Source organism: Toxorhynchites rutilus, chromosome 1 (genome assembly GCF_029784135.1).
Source record: "Toxorhynchites rutilus septentrionalis strain SRP chromosome 1, ASM2978413v1, whole genome shotgun sequence".
NCBI lineage: Eukaryota > Metazoa > Arthropoda > Insecta > Diptera > Culicidae > Toxorhynchites > Toxorhynchites rutilus.
The window spans coordinates 65473896-65499282 of NC_073744.1; the positions used below are offsets into that span (position 1 = coordinate 65473896).

The window sequence follows — 25387 nt, forward strand, 5'->3', positions numbered from 1 at the left end:
CATTGGACATAATCGAGATGGCATCCGGAAAGCGCCAAACCACCTTCGCATGCTTAAAGTACACCGCCAAGATCGCCTCTCGTTGTTGGTCCAGTTCATTAAATGATCCGCATCCACGGGCTAACGCGCCTTTGTATCACTCCTCGCTTTGCTTCCAACTCTTCCATTCACAGCTGGAAAGGAAGCTCTAGCCGACATCGAGTTTACCGTGACAACGCTGAACTGTGCCCATCCGGAAGAAAAGACTGACACTACGCCGGTTCATGAGCGGAAGCCTCGCTTCAGCAGTCTTCGTAAGACCGGTGCCCTCGGGAAGGCCGTCCGAAACAAACTGTCCAAGTCTGTGTACAGCAGTCAAACCGCAATCGGTGCGGGCGGGGTTGCAGGTTCAACTGAACGACCATCTTCCGGGGCTACTAGTTCTTCGATAAGCTCAAGGTCGCATGACGACGAACGACAGACGAACGCCGATGGACATATCGATGGCGAAGCCAATCACCACCAAAAAACTCCCTTCTCCGCTGGAAGCACTGCATCGGCGGGTTCAGTTGTAACCAATAACGCTCACGGAACGACACCTACCGACTTGGATGGTGTCAAATCGTCCTCTGCGATTAAACCGGTGAAGAAACGCTCCAAGTTGTGTATGCTTTTGTGACCGAAGCATTTCGACGAGAACTCCGAACTCGAAGTGGCCCCCAGCACCGACAAGGAGAACTCAGTCTAGATTGTTTCGACAGGACTCATGCTGTCGGCTGTGTTTAGATGTAGACTATTTGCTGTGCTGTGTCAGACCATGCGAATTAGTATTAACTGGAAAACCCCAAACAAGTAAATGTGTGGTATCGTGGAATGAAAACACAAATACCTAAATGTCAATCAAAATGTCCCTTTTTTGGAGGAATGTATTTTATATACATGTTTGATCGGTAACTCAACTCCCGCTATCAAGTTATACTTCAAAATGCAATACCTAGATTGTAACAAAAATCAAACAAACAAAGCTCCAAGTGATGTGCGATAACCAAAACTCTAGCCCGAGTGAAACTGAACAAACACATTCGCAAACCTTTGTAAGATAGAAAAAAAAATCTTTACGGTGCTTTCTTTACTTAGTGGTAGACTAGTACTTTTAACATTCTTGCTATGATAAGCGCGATAGACCCTGGATAACTCGGATCCAGATGGAGGATGCATATATCTTTCTCTCTGTAGGCTAGTTTAACTCCATCTATACTCACCTGTTGTTTTTAAGCTATCCTTAGGCACGTCAATTGTTACTTACTTCTCTGAACTAGAGGAAGAATTTGTGTTGAACACAAGTCAACGTGTAACTAGTCATTAGAGAGCGCATAGATATTTAGGAAATAGGCTGCTATCTGTAGGGACTGAGAGAAATGACATTCTCTATGGATGATTCTATCGATATTCGAGTGTTAAGTTGAGCATTTACACACCCATGAACCTCAATCATTGTTATTTATGGAACATAGTTTAATTAATTAATTCGCTCAAGTTTGGTTGGCAATGGAACCGTTTGTAGGATTAAAAGTTTTACGATGAAGGCCTCCAGGAAACGACAATTCAGTGGAATGTATGTTCGCTGATTTCACATGCTCATTCAGAAGGAAAAAAATAAACTACACTGTGGTGCTGAGTTATCGTTTACTTTCGCAGATGAGGAAGTCTTCAGATCAGACGAGGCCCGATTGTGCATGAAAGTTATAGTTTATTCTTTATTATACCCCCAAACCGTAACTGATGTAAACGACGACTACTCCTCAAAATGATGTGAACATCTTTCGAAAAGTTAATTCAATGCGCTATCAACACTTAACCGCAAAAAAAAAACACAACACGAGGCTGGAAAACAGGATCAAACATGTTCGTTGCTTGTTTGTCGCTTGGAGACTAACAAGACAACGGAGGATGGAAATTACGTTGGTCGCCCAGATTGTATTCCACTGTTGCTGCTTTACTGGGACACTTCTTAAAAAAACTTACAATATAACTCTTTTAATTGTCACAAACAGAATGATTAAAAAACTTAAAACCACAGGTTTTGTATTATAGAGACTTTAAACTTTTCAGTTCATTCGTCTCTAGCCTTGAGAAAGGCCCTTGGAAAACTTTACTCCAGCATTACACGTCCGCCCTTACTGCCTTGAGAAAGACACTCGATCCCTCGCCGTCCAGCTCGTCCAGCAATGATGTTGTCCAGCCGGTGTTCACGCAACGAATGACTTCTCATATGTGCGTGTGTATGCAATTGTATCGCCGAGCGCATGCCTATTGCACACCGATTGCATCATCATTTTCTCCACCCGATGATTCGTCTCTTATTCGTTCGTTTTCTTCTCGGGATGCATTCGTCGCGAACATGTTTATTTATTTAGGCTCATTAGCAATTTAGATGAAACAGAGAAGGGCTTTAATAGTGTACATGTTATATGTTTTTATGGATTCTATAAATTGTACATTGCACAGTAGCGTTAAAGTATTTTTTCTGTTCGATTACATTATGGTAAATTACAGAGTAGTAGCTATTTAGGCTTAAGATTATTCTTTCTATTCTTCCGTTGTTCAGCAAACTGGACAGCTTAGACAGTTGATATTGAGCATTGTTGGGTTATTAATAGCACAGCAGCCCGATGTTTCTTGCAGAGCAGATATTTGTTCCACCCTAGGTAGTGCGGACTGAATCAAAACGGCTGTCAAAAAAGATCCAATTGAAATGTCAAAAAAGATCCAATGATCAGGAGTGTTATTTTTCTCATGAAAATCAACACTATGAAAAAGGTATTGTTATCAGAGGCAAAAATAGTTAAACTTATAAAATGAACGAACTACATTTTTCCGTCAATTTTTCAATTGACCATTGCATCTCTGAAAGGACATCTTATATTGCAAGGTATCAGAACCTGACAGAATATAAACAACCTACGAATAACGCTTAGTTCACTCCAAGATTTTAATGTGGGAGCAAAATTCAACATCGGCGAATTTCGATACATACATACATAGCAAAAGTGAAATGTTTAGAAGGCGTTATTTTCTAACGTCGGTGAAAACAGCTTTGCTAATGAAGTTAACCGAATGAAATCCACTTGATTATGATCCGCTAGTCCTGGTGATGAATGTACCGCTAAAGCATTCAGCGCTTTGTGTTGATGATGGACGTTATCTTCTGAGTCAACTACCGGCTTAATTATGGAGAAGGCATTACGGTTTCTCACGAGGTTTCTTTTCCGGTTGAAATGTAATGATGTATTTGTAACCTGTAAATGTGTTTCAAAGGTTTGCTACACTTTTGGTTTTCAATAATTGAAACATCGTACTTACTCCACAGATACGGGAACCCTTATTCGGAACTAGTTTGTCGTCTCCGCAAAAATCAACCCAGCGCGACTGTAAATACGTTTCCGAGGGTATACGATAAAAGCTAACGCGAACATTTTCACTCATATTCGGGCAGCCTTTCACTGAGCAACACATTTTTAATGTCCACTTTTCCTGATATAACATTTCTCCGAACGAAATAAAAACAAACAAAGTCACAGTCACGTAAATGTTTACTCCTGCGATTTGAAAACATTCGATGAAAAGTGAAACGAAGAGTTGCCAGATGATTTTTAAAAAAAAGTCTGTAAAAATATGTGAAAGTCTGTTAAAATGTGGAAATGTCTGTAGAAGTGTGCGGATCTGTAGAAATGTCTTTTAACGTTAATTTTCATAGATTCAATCATATTTTGTACATCGCGATGCACTTAAGATTGTATTTTGTATATTATTGTATATTTTGTATATGTATATTTTGTATATATACAGCCATACCATGCCAAACCGATATAGTGGTTCTCAGATTTCGATGAAAAGTGGTAGTTTTGTTCTTTATCGCAAATGATTAGACCCGTATTTTTTTTTTTCGTTAGGGTGACCATTTCCATTTTAGGGTGGTCCGAAAAATATTTTTTTTCTCAATTTTTCCCAAAGCTGACTTTCTTTTTAAAATTCATAATTTCAGAGCCACTGAGCCGGTTTAGATTATCGGCATATCTAAATAAAGACAATGAGCTAGCTTTTTATTCAAAAATATCGAATTTGCAAAAAAAATGGATTTTGTTTTCGTAATTATCGAATGCGTTTGTTTTTTATTGTTTTTATGGTTTTGGACTAAGGGGCGTTATATTTTTTATATTTTTCTTGAAAGATGAGGCTGTTCTACATAACATATCTCGATTTAAGAGATGCTTTTTTTTCGTTTTTGAGATATGATTCTTCAAAGTTAGCATGTGGTCCGAAAACTAATTTTTCCCCTTGAGAACGCATGGAATGGCTGTATGTATATATATACTACCTGACCCGGCGAACTTCGTCCAGCCCAAAATTATTGTTTTGATATGATTTCTTTAGAACGAATTTCTAAACTTTTCCTCATCATAACATTGCTCTATGGGTAGAATACAACAAATACAGCAAAATGAAGATGGCTCAAAAGAGACCTTTCCTTCATCGGATTTTGCGATTAGCATACATTTGGTCTTCCATTTTGACAATGTTTATTTATATAGATAGATGGATAGAAGATATAGGAATACGTTGTTTTGCATGAAAATCCATTTCCACTTTCGAACAAAGATCATCTTCGCTAGTGCAAATATCGAATGGCCTAACAACGCTCATCATGTTGTAATTTTAGGTGATATGGGAATTCAATTTTCCAAATTTTTCCGACATTCTTTCAGAGTTTTCCGATTTTTTCGGTTCACTATATTGATCTACAGAAAAAGACAAATACAACAAAATAAAGAATCCTAAAATCAGGCCATCCCTTCTTCGGGTTCTCCGTTTACGAACAGATTTGGCTTTCCATTTTTAGATAGATATAGACTTACAATGCGAGGTTGAAGGGATGCTCATGAACTGGGATGAAACGATCTCCGTTATTGCTTGGATGTAGTCAATCTTAATATTACTCAAAGATGTTCAGTCAGGGCTTTGAGAATCCACTCATTGTTGTTTGCTCAAAAGAGACTCCTCTAGGAGAGTCATTTTTAAGGAAATTAGCGACGCACATGTTGCCGTCCACACGTTTGCTAAAATATGATTCGCTTGGCGCCGGTAGCGCTTATTCGGATTAGTTTGTCGCCAGTCGTTTTTGACATTATCGGGCAATTACAATCTGTTAAGTTTTACCCATCTCATCGATAGTTCTCATAGGTTCTCGACTCTGTTCCCTCACAGTCATGAAATTTCGAAGTGTAGTATAGTAAATGTATAGCATGTATAGTGAATGAATGCAATTTTTCATTCAACGTGAAGAATCGTATCGTCTCTTTCGCCTGCAATGATGTCAGGGCAGAAGTACTTATGAAATCATAAAAAACGTAGATGTGTACAAGTTATTGTTACCAAACAAAACACCAACAGAATGCAAAAGATACTGAAGTACTGTCGTCGGCCACTGAGCGATACTATGCTCACGACATCACTGCGGTGCGACCTATTTTGCGAATGTAACCATTGTGGTTACGCCGGACAGCAAAGTGTTAATGGATGACTCAAAAAATAGGTCTAACGTCATGTGTTTTGATATAAACTAAATATGACAACTGTTCATTTATTAAAAATATATCATACGGTGATTAAAATATATTTGATGTGATGAATAGAGCCTCTCATTTTTCATAAACCTGTGAAATATTGTTATATCCAAAAAGTCTGCAACAAAAATTAAAAGTTTCCACTGATCATTCAACAAGAGCCAAAGGTTGTACCGCTCATGACAACTCTACACGAACTGATGATTGCGCCGGCTAGTGACCATTCTATCCTGGATTCCTCGAGTCGAGAAAGACGCACCACGCTAGATATGGGGTACAGACTAGGGGGGCGTTGCTGATTAATGGTCAGCTGCATCCCAATAGGAAGTATCCCGGGCACACGTACAGAGCATTGGAGACAGCAACATCCCAATTACGAAAACACTTGTAATACTAACCTCGAGCCAACCGCGAGTAATCGGTTACATATTACTAACATAGATAATAAGAAAAATTGTATTTAACTCCCGGCCCCGTGAGGCTAACGCCATATGAGCCTTTATAAAAATATATATTTTGGAAAAAAAAAAATTAAAAGTATTTTGCAGATATGTCTGTGAATTTACAAAAATATCTGTAAATCTGGCATCTCTGGTGGTATGAGAATTTATTGCAAGAAATCACTTGAAAAAATGCATGGATTTGCTTGAAAACGAAGCGAATTGAGTCCGCACCACTTAGGTTCCACCGTGGACCGATCTCCTCCATCGTTGATGATTGTTGCGTGAACGTAATTATTCTATAACAACACAAAGATGGGCAATTGAGGGCTTTCAGTTTTGAACTAACGATCGATCGCTTAGTAAGCGAACGCGCAACCAATGTGGCAACGAAGTACGCCATGGTAATAGTCACAGACAAAGATGCGAAAGCACGCTTCTCACAGCTACTCAAAGCGTGTCGTGACATCAATACTGTCAAGGTTTCAACATGTTGCAGTTCCGTCGAGCGATTTGGTAACATGTTCTGGAACAGGTTCGATTCTAAAACATGGCGTCATATCAGGGAGCTGGAACGAATAAAATGATGATTACCAAGACGGCAAACGAAACATGGAAGTCTACTCCCGTTAGTACACTCTTAGAAAAAAAAGTTATATATATCAAGATTTTGTTTTGGTAAATACACCGTGGATTACCAAGATGCTCAACACAGTAGTTGATCGCAGAAGTGGGAGCATGATGAGTGAAGTGTGTAACTCTAAGCATAGGAATAGGGCTCTCAGGGTCGCTTATTCCTAAGCCGGCTTTCTTCAAACTTGCTCTTCTAGCAAACAGGAGCACTTTCCACACGCTTACACAGCTCAAAGGTCGATTGAGGACGAGGGCTGACGACTTCTTTCAAGTCCGGAGAACGAATACAAACCAGGGACAGTGGTTGCAGAGGAATACAATTATATTTTAATTAATACAATTTTCCTTCTCGCTTTATTCTTTCTTCCTTCACTTTCCTTTTTCATATACCCCTATTTCAACTATTTCCTGTTCCCTATCGTTTTCCTTACCGAGCTTTCTGTTTTTTGTATGTGTGGGTGGGAACAATGTTTTTTCTCTTCCTAATTGGCAACCCCGTTCATTGACGATAGATCAACTGGACAGTGGATCGCGGTGGGCGTTGTTTACCCAGGACTCAAACCGTTTGTGAGAGGGACAATATCATCCAGCAACCGGCGGCTAGGAATGCATTTATTTTTATACATATATTTGGAATTTGGGTGAAGCCCAAACTGCGCCTGGAACCAACAGTTACAAGTGATTGACATCCCCACAAGGCTCGATGTTACAGTTTTTGGCTCATTCGATTCATCACAATTGATACTCGTTATTGCAGATTGTAGAGAATACCTCAAAGGTCGAAAGGCAACTGTGTAAAATGTGCTAATTATAATAGATATGATGTGACATGTACACGATTAAAATTCTACTCTGTTACAGCTAAAATGCTAATGAGCCTAAAAAATAAACAATAAAGGGATAAAAAAAACCGATCTCTCAATCCACTAAAGTCGGGTGTTCGAAAGATTGATAATGTTGATGGTTTGCGTGGTTTTGTCGAATGCGACAGACACATCGACAGCCAAATATATTCCAAGATAATTTATTGTTTTTTTTCTATCGTTTGATTAAACGGTTCTATCAAATAAGCGTTCGAACTCTCTCATTTTCCGCTACATGTTCTATATATAAATTTTCACTCCATGTCATCCTATTTTTACGCGGGGGATACGTACCTCGTAATAAAACCGCGTTGATTCGAAAATCCACGGAAAACATTCTTGTATGCATTGATTTTGATGTGAATATGTTATGTATTTCAAATGTTCATATCGGAGGTGCATCGCTACATTTCAATTATCTTATGATCAATTGAATTTAAAGTATATTCGTTTCTTGAATAGACACGATTATTCTTACCCTCAATGGCCGATCAACAATTCCATCCCGCAGATACCAATATTCATGGATTGGTACAAAATAATGTTCACTAACAAATCAATGTGAATAAAAAATATATACTGCTGTTGACTACTTTACGACAATAACAACCGATCTCTAGGGGGTCTCCGTAGCCACGTTCGCTTAGTAAGCGATCGATCGTGAGTTCAAAACTCAGGGCTCTCATTGACCATCTTTGTGTTGTTACAGAATAAATAGTCCACGCAACAATCAACAGCGTTGATTGTCGATCCACGGTCGAAATAAGATCGATTCATCCATACAACTGCTCTGCTCTGCAAGACACATCGGGCTGCTGTTCTATAAATACCTCAACAATGATCAATCAACCGTATCCGCTGTCCGGTCTAACTGGATAATGAAAGAACAGAAGGAAAACTCTTACGCCTACATGGCTACTGTGTAAATGTTTACCATATGCGATGGTATAGAAGGGAATACTCTAACGCCGAAAAATGGCAACTGTGTAAAATGTGCTAATTATAATAGATATGATGTGATATGTACACGATTAAAATTCGACTCTGTTACAGCTAAAATGCTAATGAGCCTAAAAAATAAACAATAAAGGGATAAAAAAACCGATCTCTCAATCCACTAAAGTCGGGTGTTCGAAAGATTGACCCTGAATAATGTTGATGGTTTGCGTGGTTTTGTCGAGTGCGACACACCGACAGCCAAACCGCAAATATTCCAAGATAATTCATTGTATTTTTTTTCAATCGTTTGATCAAACGGTTCTATCAAATAAGCGTTCGAACTCTCTCATTTTCCGCTACATGTTCTATATATTAGGCTGTCAAAAAAGTCTTGCGGTATTTTTTTTTGAATTTTCATTTGTTCATAAAATTAGTTACAATCATCTATTTTAAGTCAAATATGCGCCGTTTTGTTCGATGACTTGTTCCCAAAGAGATGCCAACTTCATAATACCCCTGTTATAGAAGCTCGCTTCCTTATTGGCAAAAAACTCGGATAGCCAATTTTCACAGGCCTCTTTTGTGGCTAACTTCTGACTACCTAGCTCGTTCGCCATGGACAAAAACAGGTGGTAGTCACTTGGTGCAAGGTCCGGACTATACGGCGGATGCAAAAGAACCACCCATCCGAGCTCCCGGAGCTTCTGGTGCGTCACCAAAGAAGTGTGGGCCTGGCGTTGTCCTGATGGAAGACAATGCGGCCTCGGTTTATCAAAGATGGCCTCTTCTTCATGAGTGCTACCTTCAAGCGGTCCAGTTGTTGGCAGTACAGGTCCGAATTGAGCGTTTGGCTATAGGGAAGCAGCTCATAATAGATTATTCCTTGACAATCCCACCAAACACACAGCAGAACCTTCCTGGCCGTTAATGAGGGTTTGGGCACCGTCTGAGCCGCTTCAGCGGGCTTCGACCACGACCGTTTGCGCTTCACGTTGTCGTAAGTGACCCACTTTTCATCGCCAGTCACCATCCGCTTCAGAAGCGGGTCGATTTTGTTGCGATTCAGCAGCGATTCACATGCGTCGATACGGTCAAAGATGTTTTTTTGCGTCAACGTGTGTGGCACCCATACATCGAGCTTCTTTGTGAATCCAAGCTTCTTCAAATGGTTAATAACGGTTTGATTACTTATCCCCAGCTCTTGGCCGATGCTACGGCTGCTACTATGCCGGTCTTTCTCGGCTAATTCAGCGATTTTGTCGCAATTTTCGACAACAGGCCTTCCGGAGCGTGGCGCATCTTCGACGACCTCTACACCAGAACGAAAACGTTGAAACCATCGTTGTGCGGTGGAAATGGAAACTGTATCGGGTCCATAAACTGCACAAATTTTATTGGCAGCTTGAGATGCATTTTTGCCTTTGTCATAGTAGTACTGTAAAATATGTCGGATTTTCTCTTTATTTTGCTCCATATTTGCGACACTATAACTCACGAACGACTTAACCAAACAAAACACTGTCAAGGACTATATTATAGCGCGCAAAAATACCAACAAGCTATAGTATGACTCGATACAATTAATACACCTAGAACTACGCGCTTACAACGACACCTCGCGGAAATACCGCAGGACTTTTTTGACAGCCTAATATAAACTTTCACTCCATGTCATCCTATTTTTACGCGGGGGATACGTACCTCGTAATAAAACCGCGTTAATTCGAAAATCCACGAAAAACGAAACAACACTTATTACCAGCGTTGCCAATGTTCCAGTTTAAACTGGATTCTTCCAGTTTTTTTTTCTTCGATCCAGTCAAACATCCAGTTTTTTCAAATATTGTCCAGTTTTATCCAGTTTTTTTATATTGTGCTTCAGTTTTACCTATTTTATGTGAAATCAATTCACAATGTATAAATATTATCCCTCCCTCACCCTTTCTATTCCTTAACCAATTTCGTTTTTTGACATTATTCGTTCGATCGATCAAAGGGGTATTTGCCTTGGATCGATATTTCTTTTCTTGCACACTCTCAGTGTTATTTTCCTCCTGCTTACATTTCCGAATTCAATACGATTAGTGCGCAGAGCGTGTGGTGTCTATCCAAGCAGCAACGTTCTAGGTTTATATACATAATATATGTTCTAGGTCCTCCAAAACATGCTGAAGTTCAGACCAAATATTCATAGCAAGAAATCTAACCCTAAATGGTTCATAGAGCCCGCGTGCTATGCTGACTTTGAGTTTATATAAGCATTATATGTTATAGGTCCTCCAATTCATTCTAAAGTTTAGAAGATCATAGGATCAATGTGCTCCATTGACTTTAATTGATATGAATATTAAACCCAAGTAATCTTGCTTCCGTTTACATCCGTTTACATCAATCGACCCTTCAACGAAATGAAAATCCGAAAATCTCATGTGTCACAACATGCGGCAAAGATTATTTTTAGGTAACCTAAAAAGGAAAACCTGTAAAATTAATTATACCGGCTGTATCTTCCTCAATCGAAATCCATTCCATCCAATCCAAAAGAGCTTCTCACAATTAACACCTGAGAAGGTATCCGAGAGAACTTCTCTAAAATCAATCGTCCCGGCAATACGTTATTCATAGCTTTATAGTACTCCATTCGCGACGGCGTAGAGTTATCTTTGGGAAACATGAACAGATAACCGGAAGAATTCTAAAATCAATCGGACCGGCGTTATATTCCGTTATTCATCTATATTGAATTTCCATCTCGAAGGGACATAGTTATCTTTCTGAGAAGCCGAGAGAACTCCTCTAGAAACAATCATCCCAATCATCATAATGGTTCATTTCGCTATTCATGAGCTACATGTGAATATTATACGAAGCTTCGAAGTAAGGTCTATTTCTCAGGCACTGGAATAGATAAAAAATATGTTTTGAATAACTCAAAGCAGAACTTCTTAAAATAAAACGATTTTTCAGGATCCAGTTTTCTTCCAGTTTTTTGAAAAATATTATTGGCAACTCTGGCAACAAATGCTCCGAGGGAGCGTAGAGGAAAAATGTGAACTGAGAGAGAGAGAGAGATGTGATATTGCTCAGGGTTTCGAAAACAAGAGTGTTATCCCTGGAGAACAAGGTTTTGAACGTTAATACCTCTTTGCCGACTAAACGGAGTGGTATGATAATCACTTCAATCGAAGAATAAAATGTCCAACAGTTATATGCCTGTCAATTATTGACCCGAAAACTTGTTTGAATAGTATAACAATTGCTTTGAAAACAGGCTATTGAAATCACACAGACTTGTATATAAGCTGGCACTCGTTCGAAAATCCATTTAGTTGGGATTTCGATACGACATGAGGATGGTCTCGCTCACACGCCTATGCATTATGCTCTCCTCTTTCAATCACATTTCTTTTCTGCAGCCGGATTGTCCGAAAAATCCGAAAAAGTTTGAATTGATGTAATGAGCGCACTCTGATGGTGAATAAATAAAAAGTGTTCTAGTAATGTAGTAACAAACGTCAGATGCCAAAAACCCAAAATATCTATGTTTAAAAAAAAATTCAAGTTTTGTTGTTTTTGAAAACTCGAAAATTTTTCTTGTGCGTCTTTTGAAAAATCATTAAAAATCGAATAGTGAGCTGATTTTAAATATTAAAGCTGATTTGGATCAAGAAATTGATGTTCTTCAACGAATTCGAGTAAGTGTATCGAGATTTTAATCACAAATTTCATAGATTTCATTCCAAAGTGAAAATTCGGTATGCGGGTAATTTGGCACCCCAATGTAAACATAGTGTTGATGATACATCATGCTAAGTATTGCATGCCCATGCAGCAAAATTTTACTTTACTTTACTTTTTTGATTAGAACTGAATCGAGATGAAATTTGTTGACTTTATCCTGAAAAAATCGTTTTTTGTTCCTCTTTCTCTTTGTTTTGTAAAATTGCATGCTTTTTCGTCAAAGTTCAGTTAATTTACGTAAGATAGTGTATCCACTTCTATTTTGTATGAAAATGTCAAAAAATACATTTTTCAGTGATTTCAGGACGATTCTTTTAATTTGAAAAAATAAAAAAAATGGGGTGCCAAATTTATACCCAGGCATCTCGGGTACTCGAATTTGAGTTGTTTCACTTCTATGCTCAAAGTTCCGAGCCAAATCAAGATTTTTGAAACAGGTTTGCGGGGAAATGTCCGCAATAGATCCCTTCATAAGATGACGTAATATGAAGAAATTCCGAGCATTGGCCAAAAGCTAAGTCCAAAAAAAAACAAAATGGGGTAACGAATTTGTACCAGGTCCTCTATAAGATTAATATACTTACTTGCTGTGGTGTATGAGAGCAGACAAATGACCGCAAAGGGTTAATGGTAATCATTTCATTGTACATTTGCCACGCAAAAATACACAAGTGCTACATTCCATTCACAACATAACAAACTTTGGACAGTCCGAAGTGATGTTGATCGCTTGCTGGCAAGAGCAAGACTGTGTAAGAGAAATCTTCTTCTTCTTCTTCTTTGTTTTTAAGAGGCTTTAAACTTTGCAGTTCATTCGCCTCTATGTAGGAGAAATTGCAAACGCTCTGCTTTTATGTACTGGCCCGTACCACGTTGTACCTACGTTTCTAACGGGCAGAGCTTAAATCGCAATACTTCTCCTCTTCACAGTGTCCGTTCACATGGTGCAGTGTTTGTTCTCTACATTTACGTTTCGAGAGGCCGATTTACGTGCGACTGTTTGCAGTGGTGTATAAAAATTAGTTACTCGTTATTGACGGTACGGGAATTCAATAAAAATGGACAGAACAAATGGATGGGGATGTGGGGATGCTTCATCAATTGATACTGTTTACAGACCAGAGGATGTAGAGCATATCAAACAAATATTAAATTTGTGATTCGTATTCTTCAAAATCCGTTCGCAGCAAAAATAGTGATTAACGTTAACGTTGTATCATGGAAACGTGACCTGTTTTATGTATGGCACTCTTACTGAAAGACGCAGTCCTAAGTCAGAAGGTAAGATAGCAAGATTTTTTGGGCCAAAAACTCAGAATTCAACGTAACAACTCTGCTGATATCAGATGGCGTTTTGATTGTTTCGCCACACTTCTTCAAATTTGTGCTTAAACATTGTCCAATGTTTTTCGATGGGACGAAGATCTTCACAATTTGGTGGTTTCATACTTTTTCAATAATGTATTATTTCAATATTGTTCTGCTTATACCATTCTACGACATCCTGGCTGTAATGACAGCTGGCTAGGTCGAGCCAGAACTTCACAGGACCTTCGTGTGATCGAATGAACGGTAAAATTATCTTCTGAAGACCGTTCTTGTAAAGTTGTCTATCACGTTTAGCAAAGCAATATTTTTTTTTGAACCGGCATTAGTCCGAAGTCTATTTTCACATATGTGTAAAGAAGTTGCTCATATGAATCCACTGGACTGGAGACACCTCTAGGGAAAAGACGATTCGGATAACGATATGATAAATTCGGTGGTTTACAATAGACTGACTGTTTATATTTCGGTTAAAGTGTTTGAACCTAATAAGTTCATTTTGTGTAGTATAAGTGTTATACGGTTCACTGGGTTCAACTCGTTTTATAGAAAGTTCATTACAATCGGACACCCAGACATTTACGATGTCCTCATCGAAGTTCAATATATATTTCATAATTCACACTTAAACAAATTCAATTGTTTTCTTCGTCGCTCATGTGATCTTCGCCGACTAGTTTTATCTCATCTATCTCAGCAGTTTCACACCATCTCTTCATGTGATCCACAGAGTATACGGTCGAAAAAGGACGAACGTCAATTCCCGGAACTGTAGCTACTCTGTAACGATCATTCGGCAGCACTTCTGTGACAATAAATGGCCCTTTGTACCGCGGTTCCAACTTATGACTGCCTCCTGGAATGTATTGGTCCTTCACTATCAGCACTAAGTCGTCCACTTCGTAACGGGTCGCTGTTCGACGTCGCCTATCGTAGTATTGCTTCTGCTTTTCTTGGTTTTCTCGCGTGACTCTTTCCACCCGATTACGAATTTCTTCGATTGGCTCTGCTAACCGACTGTTCTCGGTGGAAATGACACAGATTATTTCGTTCTGAACTATATCTTTCGGTTTATACGACAGCACGAGTGAGGCTGGTGATACTTTGGTGGTAGAGTTCGGAGCTGTATTAATCGCACTTTGCACGAATTTTGCTTTCTCATCCCACCTTTTATCTGCCTCGTCCACCATTGTACGGAGAGTTGTGAGAATGGTACGATTACTCCTCTCCACCTGTCCATTTCCCCGAGGGGTTCCCACAGCTACCAGAACGTGATCAATTCCATAGGCTTCACAATACTGCTTCAACATTTTTGCGGTAAACGCAGTTCCTCGATCAGTAATAATACGAGATGGCAAACCGAAAACACTGGACATCTCTTCCAACGTCGTTATCACTGAAGACGCATTGGTGGACCTCACTGGCTTTACCAACAGGAATTTTGAGAACCCACAAACAACGGCCAAGATATGCTCGTTTCCCTTGGCAGACCTAGGAAATGGTCCTAGATGATCCATGTGTATCGTATGAAATGGTATCGGTGTCTTCGGTATCGGATTCAGGAAACCTTCGGGTCTCCCTTGCTTTGATTTGAAATAAGCACATTTCGGACACGCAGCAATGTATGTTCGCACATACTTTCGCATTTTAGGGAACCAAAAAAAATCACCCATCATCTCCAATACTTTCTCTTCTCCAAAATGACCCTTTTCATCATGATAATTTCTCAGCATCCTCCAACGAACAGCATTCGGCACTACCCAACACATTCGACCTTCTACCTTACGGTACAACCGATGGTTTTCGCATATGTAGTTATCGTGAATCTGCTTATCTTCATCACACAACGGATCTCGTGAGAGTTTGTTAATTATCTCGACCAACCGCTCATCTTTTCTCTGCATGCTCACCAAGAAATCAGTATTAGAGATCTCCAACACCATGATGTTTTCTGCTACTGATTCTATTTCGGTCGGCTCTTCGATCGGCGATCGACTGAGAGCGTCAACGTGCCGCATCCTCGTCCCTCCTCGATGTTCAATTCGGAAGTCGTATTCTAACAATTTCAAAAAATATCTAGCAATTCTAGAGTTTATATCTCATTTCGCATATGTATAATCTTGCACAAACCGCCGGAAAAATCCGGACAACCCCGAAAACTGCTGCACTGAATGAATGGAAGTTGGAGTTGGAAACTCTGCCACAGCCTTCGTTTTCAGCTCACCAGGCCGCACACCATCGGCACTCACTTCAAACCCCAAAAAACAAATGGATTTTTTGAAAAAGTGGCTTTTTCGCAAATTTATTGTGAATCCTTCGTCTCCCAGAACCTTTAAAAGTTCTTCAAAACCTTCTAGCAATTCTTTTTCGTTTTGACCCGGTAAGACCAGATCATCGATGTAGGCGATCGCCACAATTTTTTTCTTCTTCAGAACTTCAACTATTTTATTCATTCATGAAAGACAGCATAACCATTAGCCAAACCAAAGGGCATCCTCAGGAAACGGTAATGGCCATTCGTGGTCGAGAAAGCTGTATAAATCTGGCTCTCCGTATCCAACGGAATCTGATAATAGCCACTATATAAATCGACTGTGATGAATAACCGTGCACCAGCCAGCTTCTGCAAAGACACCTCGATGTCGGGCATAGGATATTTGTCCTTGATTGTCTTCGCATTTAATAGCCGATAATCAACGGCCATCCTAAACTGATTATTTTTCTTCGGAACCAACACTACTTGGCTGTTGTATGAAGATTCCGTTTCAGCAATAATACCTACATCCAGCAATTCACTCACGATTTCACGAAGAACATTTTCCCGAGCGTACTCCAACTTTCGCGGTTTCATGTACACTGGAACTTCGTCAGTGAGATTTATTCTCATCATCGTCGATTTCGCACATCCCATCTCCTTCATATTGAGAGCAAAACAGTCTCGATACTGCTGTATCATCTGAATTAACCGTTGATTCAATTCATCTTCTCCATCACTATTAAGCGATTTTTGGTCGATCTCTCTCCCAGATTTTACTTCAAACGTGTACTTTGGGGCCACTGCTATTTCTGCTTCTCGCGCCTCCGATATAGGATCAGAATACTTCGACTCCGCTTCATCATCACCAGTCCATCCTGGTCAATTACATCCTCTCCCAAGATGATCGCCGTATCCTGAACCCATGTAGGTACTACTTGAAGTTCCACTGGCAGAATAATCCCATCGACCTGCAGCTGAGCACATACTTTCGAGGACACCGTAACTTCCTTTTTCCCAAAACCACGTAACACCTTGTGACTGGGTTTTAATTCTCCGACCTTCTTGGCGAATCTCTCCTGGATAGTTGACACTCGACCGCCAGTATCTACAAGGGCCTTCAACGTGAGACCAGCCACCTCTACATTTTTGACAAAAGCGCTTTTTTGGTCCACCACTCGCATCACTTTCGGACTTTGCTCTCGAACTTCCTTTCCTACTCCGGAACTCCTACACTCTCTCTTCATGTGTCCCTCTTTTTTACAGCGATGACATCTCACTTTGGGGCAATTTCTGGCAATGTGTCCCATTTCCCGACACTGAAAGCAGGATTCGCCGATATGCTGCGTTTTTTTGCGGCCCTCGTCACAATTCGCCGCTAGACCGGTAGATACTTTCCCAATAGTCATGCCTGATCGCTTGGCATACGATCGCAAGCCACTGGTAACGTACGTGACAATAGTCTCTTCAGTAAAATTACCCTTCCGTCCCACTGCCAGCATTTCGTAGACGTACTCCTCTATCGTTTCACCGATCTTCCATTTTCGGGACGACAGCAAATTATGGTAATAAATTGGATGTTTAGCCGACGGGAATCCTTTGATTATTTCAGTTTTAAAATCTGCCCAGCTTTTAATCGAGGTCTGACAACCCTCGAACCATAATTTGGCACAACCACCCAGACTCAAACGGGCACAGTGTAAACGTAATGCTCTAGACCAACCATACATATCTCCAATTTCGTCAATGGTCTTCACCCAAGCATCCGCCGTGGGACACGACGGCACTTGTGGATTAAATGGGTTAACGTACTCCCTAATTTCCCTGAAATCGGGTACTCTGTCCATTGTTCCCTCATTACGATTGTTGTTCGCGCCAGCATTTGACGCCGACTGCCGACGTAGTTCGTCTAACTCCAACTTTAACGCAGCTATTTGTGCTGTCAGATCTTCCGCCATTGCAATTTTATATCGTTTATCCCTTCGGTCAGTAACAAACGGTGGAAGGTCAGTGCCGTGTAAGCTTTGACGAATAACCGAATCTTCGAATGTATCACCTTCCGATTCAATGTCACTCATAACACTATATCCCCGTAAAGGTCTCTGTCTATACGTGGTTTTTACGACTGGCTAGGTTTCCCGACGATGAAACGAGCTACGACGCGACGTTATCCAATACGATTCCCGACGGTGGACTTCAGCACGACCACTCCCTGGTCTTCGCTCACTGAATTGTTCCAACTTCGATGCGAGCTAACCGATACGTTCTCCGATGACAGAACGATCTACGTACTCACGAAACATAATCTTCCAACGTATTTCTTGTAGAACAATGCGTCCCTTTTTATGTTCTATTGTTCATACACTGTCTGTCTATTGCTCCGAATAATAACTGCCATGTGCTCACCACATGATCACTGTCGTATACTCAATAGATTGACTCCGTAGTGCTTCCAAAAGCTCCTCGTTTCCAGGGTAATCTTTCCCTAAAGCATCCTCACAATGCGTTTTTACACGACTCGTGTGGTGCCTTTCTTCAGCCACTGTACATCTCCGTACCACCTTCACTTTGGGTTGCTACCGTTGAAGATTAGCATATTACACCGCGACTTCCAATCGGTATATCCTTACGCCCCAATCCTGTCTACAGGATGTAAAGAAGTTGCTCATATGAATCCACTGGACTGGAGACACCTCTAGGGAAAAGACGATTCAGATAACGATATGATAAATTCGGTGGTTTACAATAGACTGACTGTTTTATATTTCGGTTAAAGTGTTTGAACCTAATAAGTTCATTTTGTGTAGTATAAGTGTTATACGGTTCACTGGGTTCAATTCGTTTTATAGAAAGTTCATTACATATGCTCCGTCGCCCATCAAAATACATCCGTTGTACTTGGCTAGAACTTGATCGTACAGTTTCCTCGCAAGGTGTTCGATTGATATCCTTCTCACATACAGATTCGCCAAACTGAGCTTTGTGCCGCACTGAATCTTTTCGCCAAATCACGTCCGAAGATCCTAGGATTATTTCGAACTACCTTTACGATCATCGCTCGCAGTTTTCGGTCATATGTTCCACTTCTACGTTTCGTTTGATTTGTGCGATCCAACGTCAATGCTAACCGGTAACGTTTGAGCACTGTATTTACAATAGATTTAGGAAATTTGAGAGCCTTGGTGATCATACCTCGTTGGGGTTTCAACTTTAGTGTGAAGAATTTTCTCGTCTCCCGTGTTCCACGAATGATAACTTTTCAACGCGTGTGTCAATCTTATGTCAAAATGTATACCACAAACTAAACAACCTTTCCAGCGCTGTCAATGGTTTCTTGTCGATATAACTAGAGACGCGGCAGTATCTAAATAGAAGTGACCAAATACTAACTGGAACATACTTTTAATGTTCGCGTTTCTAAAATATCTCAAACAGAATAATGCCTTCCTTGGCTGAAAATTGGCTGCAGATTTGTCGATTTGTTCGATTTTCGCGTTTTCAAAATATTATTATATTAGACTGCATTCGGAAGAAACCCAGCGATATTTTACGTCGCCGCGAAATTAAATACACGATTGAGTAAAGAAATTCCGTGCACAACGTTTATTATACCAGACATTCCATGCCAAACCGATATAGTGGTTCTCGGATTTCCATGAAAAGTGGTAGTTTTGTTCTTTATTTCAGACTGTTAGACTCATATTTTTTTCTTTTTTCGTTAGGGCGACCATTTCCATTTTAGGGAGGTCCTTTTTCCCAAAAATGCCTTTTTTTAATTATTTTAAAACTTTTTAAAATTTTTAAAATTATAACTTTCGAATCACTGAACCGATTTAGATGATCGACATATCAAATTGAAGTCAATAAGCCTTTTGTTAAAAAATATTGAACTCTTAAGAACAATGGATTTTGTTTTCGTAATTATTGATTGTAGTTGTTTTGACATGGGACTATGTCTTTGATTTCTATATAGGGGAGTCACTCTACGAAAAATGTAACGATGTATTAAGAGTTTTCAAACGCATATTACTCAAAATGGTTGTTGCGACATATGTTGTGTTATATCTCATTAGACAGGAAATTTATCCAGGTTTTTTTTGCTTGAAACATGAACAGTGAATATAGTAAAAAAAGTTAACAATTTGACGATTCAATTGGGTATGTTTTCTTTCGTTTGCACTATCCACTTGCTTCCTCCCCGACGGAACGAGCAATCTTTTTGCCTAAATTCGGGCGTTAGCTCATAATGTGAGTTGATGCGTAAAATGAATTGAGGGGCTCAGAATGCAAGGGGTGTAAGTGATTTCGATTTCTCTTCATAAACTTTTTATTTAGTTAATAACTCAACTGCAAAAACTTTCCAATTTAAGTTTGCTATAGAATCCGATAGATGAGGTTCTGACCTATTTTCCACGTTGGTAAATACAGCTGGGAATGTATTTGCAGCTAAGTTATGACCCAAAGAGAGAGTCGATGTAGAGAAATCGGTCAAATCACTTACACCCCTTTCATTCTAAGCCCCTCAATTATTCTCCATTTACCGATAATAGGCATTAATTTTATATTATATTGTATGTTGTCCAATCAATTTATACTCAATTCATGTTTTTAACGTGTAGGTCTCACTACTAACAATTTGTGTAATTGTGGTCCAGGATGTCATAATATCGAGTATGCTGTTTGGTTATGTGAAAATGCAATAAATGAATTTAAATGGCTGCTGATTTAGAAGATCGAAAGGGTATACCCACGTAAATAAGATTATGATAGCTTGAGTAGTCGCGATCTTACATGGCTATGAAGTTATTACAAACAATGTTCCGGACAACGTGGTAACGAAGGAGATAATGCTATTTTTACCTATAATATATTCTGTAGTCATAGATTGATTTGACTCAGGCTCATATTTATGTAGGTCTTAACTATTTAGACTTGTGTTTAAAAATGATACATGATGACTCTTTGTCTTCTTCTGCATGATTGAATAAACAGAAGAAAAGGGTAGTAATGGCTTTAATGGTATTTTTATGTACATTTTTGAACAGAATGCGGTACCGAATTCTACCACGTTATGTCATCTAACCCGTTTAGAGGATACAAGTACATACAGGAAACGGTTTTTCCTGGCCATCCATTTGATGTATCAAAAGAGAAAAAAATACAGATTTTGAACAATGAAAAACTCAATTTAAATGCAATTACTACACACAATCACAGTCCTATGTCAAGATCCCGTCCGTGCCCCTAGGCTCAAACCCATCATCTTTTTTTTTTGTTGTTTTCATGGCTTTGGGCTAGAGGGCGCTATTTCTTTTTCTCTTGAAAGCTGAGGATTTTTAACATATCTCGATATCAGAGATGCTATTTTTTTCCTTTTCGAGATATGATTTTTCAATGTTAAACGGTGGTCCAAAAAATCATTTTTTCCCTTTTATCCAAAAATGATTTTTTGCAAAAATTCATAACATTCATAACTTTTAAACCGGTTCAGTGGCTTAAAAGTTATAAATTTGTAAAAATGTCATTTTTGGGAAAAAGCGGAAATAATTGATTTTTCGAACCACCCTAAAATGGAAATGGTCACCCTAACGAAAAAATAAAAAAATGCGGGTCTAATGTTTTGTGATAATTAACGAAATTACCACTTTTCACGAAAATCTGAGAACCACCATATCGGTTTGGCATGGAATGGCTGATATGTTACATTATTGTTATATACTGAACTATTAAAAATTTACCAAGTGCGATTAGTCACTAAGATGGTGTTTAATCTTCATATTCAGATCCACAATACAGCTTCAATCAGTATTCCAAAAAGTACAAAAAAACCATAAATTATTTGGCTACTATTCAAGAGTCATTAGCAATCATTAGCAAAGGATTGAATCCCCAAAACAAAAAGGGGCAATAAATCAAACGGACAAACGTCCGAATAGTCAAATGGCAAATTTCAAATAGCCGCGCGTAGAATTTCTAAGTCTCCTTTATCTCCAATAGTGCATAGAAATTCAATATCCAGTTCGATTGTCCAGTCAAAGGGAACCTTTATTATATCCTAATTCAGTTGAGTCGATAGCCACCGGTCAGCCTATATAGCGCTGTAACATGAAGGAAAAGAACACTTGAAATAAATCTGTCGAACCAAACGCATCTCTCGTATTTTATCTCACAAAGATCTAATCCTTTTGTCGCGCATTTGAACCGCTTCTTGCCGAACAGTGTCGCAAATAAATTTACATTTGTCGTGTCGAAACAGATGACTTCGGTCCATATACCGTAATCCAGCTCATGGTGTAGCAGATTCAAAATCTGTGGAAATCCGACGGAAATGTTGTTTCCTGGAAGCTCTCATAATTAATCGATACTTTCCGTGATAATAGTACATATTGTTTTACCTCATCTTTTTATTTGGTTTTATTTAATCTCTCAGAAAAAAAACGTGAAACACGTTGAAAAAAAAAATTTACAAACCCAGTGATATAAGCAAATGCATGCTGAATGTTTCACGCAAACACAGAGCAAGAAATAAACCAAATCAAACACAAAATCAACCTAGAAAATGAATGAATGTGAAAATGTTTTACTCAATAGCAAACTACGAATCAAACCGTCAACTGCATTAATATTTAAGGAAAAAAGGAAAGGGGTGAGCAGCCGCACCAGAACCAGGGAGCATACGATGTGCAAATGCTGCATTTTAGTAGACAACCGTGGTCAATCTCGAGTGAAATAGAACCGTTACCGTCCTTTAAGTTCACTGCAAGCTGCGTGTCACACAGTTACAGACAGATAAAACAAACTCATCGCAAGAAATAGTCAGATAAATGCAACAAATTTTAACCCATCGGGAGTGAGCAGCATTTGCGAGGGAAAGTTTATAATTAAAAAGTTCGACGATGAAATGCGCGATAGGAACTAAGTGGTGTCAGTGAATTCTCAGCATGGCTGTTTGAAAGAAGTTTGTATACAAAGTTTCTTGTCTTGCGGCGCTTCTGGTTGTCTGGTAAATGAGATGAAGGAATCGAAAGCACGTTCGCCCAAGGGATGAATGAAAAACAATTAGACAACAGTGTCTTTAATGGTAGATTACTTTTTGTAATTGATTGTTGAAATGATAAACAGGTAAAAGATGTGTCATGTGAATAAACACTAAGCTGTGGTTCAATTGATATGGACTTTTATTTAAACCTTGCATCATTGGATGAGTTGGATAGCATGCTGATAGACAGTGGCGTCGACTGGGCGGTGCGGACCGCCCCCGGGTACACGATTTTAGGGGTGCAAAAACACCCGTATATTAACTAATACTTCACCATTCGGCATACATCATATACAAATAGCGAAGAAGGAGGGTGTGTAACCAGACACTTAGGCCCCGGGTGCAAAAGCTCCACTCGACGCCACTGCTCATAGATGTCATTGTGCTCATCGGAAATCTTTTTTTCTAGCTTCCTAGTATTGAATTTATATCACTTTGTCCACTCCAACAGGTTCACTTGTTACGTTTCTAAAGGGGGTATTCTAGACTGGAAATTTGAAAAAAAAAGATTTTTTTTTCTTCATATTTCTGAAGTTTGGAATTTGAACAATTTATAGACTGATCAAATACGTCAGGAATAAAAACGAGACACGTAAGCAAAAAAAAACACAAAATGTTTTTTTTTTTGTAGAATTTCATGAATGAGTGAATAAAACCGTGAATAAACCCAAACAATCGAGTATTCTTTGATTTATCGACTTTGTTCTCTACATCGAATTCTATTCATTCTTATTCTCATGGTAGAGATAGACAGACATGGCAGACACAAAATATCATTAGTAAACCTCATGAATACTCCTCTCGATAAAAGATACAAGATTTCATTATTTCTTCAATCATGTGTTACCATGCTCAAGCAATTTAGCATACTGTTTACTGCAGTTGTGTATGAAAATGTTTGTAAACTTTCAAGCTTCCAATATCGAATGCCAAACATTCGAATACAGTAAGTAACTTTTAAATCCAAATTCAAATTCAAAGAAAAATGCACGGTGCTTTAAAAATTTCTCCTGGCTTCTTCAATGATCTTTTATTTGTGTTTGGCTCTGTTTCGGGCGCAATTCTTGACCGATTTCGTAAATCACAATGCATTGGTAAAACATATACAGTCAACCCTCCTATAACGCGGTGAGTGCGTACCGTGTTATAAGGAAACCGCGCTATGAGAAACTCGAATTTAACTTTCAAACCAGGCTAATTCGTAGCGCGTTGTATGGAAACCATCTACCGTGTTGTATGGAATTCGTACATCATTCGTACTGCGTAGTATGGAGACCAATAAGAGATCATAAAAGAAAATGAATTCTCAAAACCAAAACAAAAACTAAACTAAAATTTACATTCGAATGTTCAAATGTGTTGTTGTTTCAAAACTGCATTCGGATGTTCTTCTCTGAAAAAAATGGATCCCTACCTAGATGGGGATTACGGACGTTAATGAATGCTGAAGTTAAAGAAGTGGCTTCGCATACTCAATCTGCACATTCTTTCTGTAACCATTTTGAAAGTATACTGATTTTTTGTAAACAAAACATATTCTCATATTCTCATATTCGTCATATTCGTCATATTCTCATATTCTCATATTCTCGTATTCTCATATTCTCATATTCTCATATTCTCATATTCTCATATTCTCATATTCTCATATTCTCATATTCTCATATTCTCATATTCTCATATTCTCATATTCTCATATTCTCATATTCTCATATTCTCATATTCTCATATTCTCATATTCTCATATTCTCATATTCTCATATTCTCATATTCTCACATTCTCACATTCTCATATTCTCATATTCTCATATTTTCATTATCTCACATTCTCATATTCTCACATTCTCATATTCTCACAGTACCTAAAACAGCACAAAATCCGTCATTTGGAGTATCAAACTTCATGATTTTTCAAAAATAGCTCATCAATTCAAACCTATATGACCTTATTAACCTAAATATTACCGAGAGAAGTGAACACTTTATGACCAGAACTTAACCCTTTCACGTACAACATCGAGTCTCACTCGATATGGAATGATTGTGCCAAAACGTACAATATCGAGTCTCTCTCGTGGCGCGCTTGCATATCACAAGGCGCTAAGACGCTCAGCAGAGTAGTGAAATTACTCGATGCGTGACCCATCGAAGCGTTTGCATTTGGTCCGCTCTTTTGAAAATTAAATCGTACGAGAAGGGGTTAATCCCATCATTCGACATATCGAACTTCATGGTTTGTCAAAACTAGCTCATTGGTGACCATTTCAAGAGTTTTGGCCACATTAGGGTAACTCGTACGGTATCCGGATGACCTGCAGCTCAAATGGATATTTGAGCTTTAGATGGATATAGGAAAAGGAACGACCACAACTTTAGATGGTTGCTATAAGATTAGGTATCCTCAAACTCTAGAATTATGATTTATGTAGCCATAGGTGAATAAATCAAATCAGATTTTTCAAAAAATCAAAATGATGTATCGCTTTCCATTAGGGTGAGGAAGGCTCCAACTCAAGGACATCCAGATTTGTGCCGAAGCCCATGAAAAA

The 25387-nt window shown here is 39.0% G+C and overlaps 1 protein-coding gene across 11 annotated transcripts in view; it reads left to right on the plus strand.

Moving 5' to 3' along the window:
* LOC129763534 (cGMP-specific 3',5'-cyclic phosphodiesterase) overlaps positions 1-22968 on the plus strand; it is a 242650-nt gene extending 219682 nt beyond the window's left edge. For all 11 annotated transcript variants that reach the window (XM_055762699.1, XM_055762693.1, XM_055762695.1 and 8 more), the window contains one exon: positions 174-22968. In XM_055762699.1, the coding sequence (XP_055618674.1) occupies positions 174-658 (485 nt within the window). In that variant the 3' untranslated portion in view covers positions 659-22968. The remainder of the gene's footprint in view (positions 1-173) is intronic.
* The last annotated feature ends 2419 nt before the right edge of the window (positions 22969-25387 follow it).